Genomic DNA, 2,777 nt, shown 5'->3' on the forward strand with positions numbered 1-2,777 from the left:
TATCTATCTATTTATTTATTTATTTTTTGCTGTCTTGAACATTTTTACTCCATGTCTAATTTTAACTTGTTTCAACTACTTTTAGCTGATTTTAGCTACTTTTTTTTCTGTTTTCAGAAAAAATTTTAACCATTTTATTGCCATTTTGCTACTGATTTTCACTTTTGTTTTCCTACTTTCAGGAAAAGTCATCTGTTCAAATTCAACTCGGATTAACAGTTTTGCTAATAAACATTTTCAGCCTCATTTCATCACCTTTCTGCAAAAATCTTTCAGCATTAAACATCCCTATTTTGATTTGTTTTCCTTCCTATTTGTTTTTTTCCGGCATGATGGCTCAGTCGTGCTGATGCCTCTCAGCAAGAAGGTTGCCGGTTCAAATCCCGGCCTGAGGACCTTTCTGGGTAGAGTTTGCATGTTCTCTCCGTGTATGTGTGGGTTCTCTCCAGGTACTCCAGCTTTCTCCCACAGACCAAAAACATGACTGTTAGGTTAATTGGTAACTCTAAATTGTCCCTAGGTGTGAGTGAGAGAGTGAATGGTTGTTTGTGTCTATGTGTGTCCCTGTGATGGACTTGCGACCTGTCCAGTGTGTACCCCGCCCCTCGRACTGTGACTGCTGGATAGGGGGATCAGTGACCCTGAAAGGAATAAGCGTGTACAGATAATGGATGGATGGATTGTTTTTTTCCACCATTTGTTAGAACATCCACATAATGATACAGAACATCACATTTTGTGGGGAAATTTAGCTGTTAAGCAATTTAGTCTGTGTTTAAGTTTTTATCCACAGGGACTCACATTAGCACTGAATACAGATAAGTTGTTTGCTAACTTATTTAGCATCTGTCAGAACGCCTCTCATCAAATAAAGTTCAGCCTCACAGGCCAGCTGAGGCTGTCAGGAAGCCAGTGTCTTCACTCCCACATTACTCGTGTCCCTGCTGGTCAGCATCACAAAACTTGAATAGGTCACTTGTGGAAAGTTAGTGCTATATGACACTCATGCTGTGTGTAACTTGCAACATTATCACTGCTTCTTCGTCATTTCTTTTGCTTTCGTGATGCAGTGATGAGAAGTCAAAAACTTTGAAAATCAGAAATAATGCAACATATTTGCTTTTTTTCTTCCATACTCCACACATGGYATTAAACAAACTTAACATTCATACAAGCATTGCGACATTACTGTCCCTGCAGGAGTAGGACTTATGAAGAAACAGGTAAAAGGCTTCAGCTGGGGTGAACATTGATGTTGAATTATCATATGAAGGGTTCTTAACTCTTACTGAAAACAGATTTATTAACATTTCTGTCCACTGAAAGGCCTTTATGAATGTTGCACACACTGGGATTGAGCAAGAAAAGAGCAGCAAGAGATAATTATGACACATACAAGCACATATATTTGTGTTATTTTCTTGGTTCTTCCTTCTAATCTATTTTTCTATAATTTTTCAAGTGGAGGAACCCTGTTGACCGTTACTGGAACCAATCTGGCCACCATTAAGGAGCCCCGAATGAGAGCCAAGTATGGATCTGCACAAGGAGAAAATGTAAGTGTTCAGACTCGAACACCTGCTCACATTACTTTCCTTTTTGGATCAAACAAAACTTCCACAATGACTTGGCAAATGAGACCACAAACTTTCAGATTATGCTCACACTTCTGGCACACAGACACACACCTGACTTGTCGATCAACTGCCAAGGCCCCATTTTCTGTTTGTTTTATTTTTTTATGTTGAATTTCCTTTTGGCAGTTTAACCTTTGAAATGACAACTAACAATAAAGCTGCTCTTGCAAATCCCCCTCTTTTCAACCCTCACCACGGGGCTTAGCTAACCTTTTTCCCTCCCTGACTCTAAGCTAATCGTAAAAATATCCCACTTTTTTTGTCCCTCCACATGACAGCAGAGAGGTGTTTTTATTGACCTATAAACACAATTTTGTCTTTGTGATTATGTACATTTCAGTATGTGACAAATGGGACACAAAGTATGGCTACAACATGCTGTGAGGCTTTACAAAGGTCTCCTCTGCCATCCCATGTTATCACTGACACCAACTGGCTGACCACTCATTAAGGTCTAATTTGTTTAAAGTGTCGAACCCCTTTGGGTGTTTCTAGATGATATCAACACTGATTACAAAACTGATGTCATTAAGCTGCCTTTTCCTCATTATGTCGTTATAGATACATTTAATCATTTGCTTCATATAACCTTGTTTCAGCCCTTATATGAAATGTAGTTTTCCTACTCACTGAAAACAAATGAGCCAATTCTGGTCACTTATGTGGAGAGGTTTAAAATGGGATGTACTTTTCTTTATATTGGTTGTTTGTTTTTCCTTTTTTAGTCACGTCTTCTCATTTCTTTTTCAGAACTGTACAGTTCTCAACAACACAGTAATGGTGTGTCTGGCGCCCTCTGTGAATGGTTCTGACAAAAGCTTTTCGGAAGTGGGAAGCAGTCCAGATGAGATTGGTTTTGTCATGGATGGTGTCCGCTCTGTGCTGGTGGTGAACGAGACGTTCAGCTACCACCCGAACCCTGTGTTTGAACCTCTGAGCTCTACAGGCAAGCTGGAGCTGAAACCCAGCTCTCCACTCATACTCAAGGTAGGTGGCCTTATGCATGTAGCATTTACTATTAGGGTATTATGTCATCAAAAAACTGTCAAACTAAATGAGTCAAATCTGGTTATTTATTAACAGGGTTCCTGCAGATCCTTAAAAAGTCTTAAAAGGCATTGAATTCATCAATCCAAAAAA

General features: G+C 39.3%; 1 protein-coding gene across 4 annotated transcripts in view; it reads left to right on the forward strand.

The window, feature by feature from the left end:
- Window positions 1–2,777, forward strand: part of plxna1b (plexin A1b) — a 199,413-nt gene that overhangs the window by 173,632 nt on the left and 23,004 nt on the right. For all 4 annotated transcript variants that reach the window (XM_014009644.1, XM_014009646.1, XM_014009645.1 and 1 more), the window contains exons 17-18: window positions 1,463–1,556; window positions 2,388–2,624. In XM_014009644.1, the coding sequence (XP_013865098.1) occupies window positions 1,463–1,556; window positions 2,388–2,624 (331 nt within the window). The remainder of the gene's footprint in view (window positions 1–1,462; window positions 1,557–2,387; window positions 2,625–2,777) is intronic.

Source organism: Austrofundulus limnaeus, unplaced genomic scaffold (assembly GCF_001266775.1).
Source record: "Austrofundulus limnaeus strain Quisiro unplaced genomic scaffold, Austrofundulus_limnaeus-1.0 Scaffold60, whole genome shotgun sequence".
In the NCBI taxonomy this organism is placed as follows: Eukaryota; Metazoa; Chordata; class Actinopteri; order Cyprinodontiformes; family Rivulidae; genus Austrofundulus; species Austrofundulus limnaeus.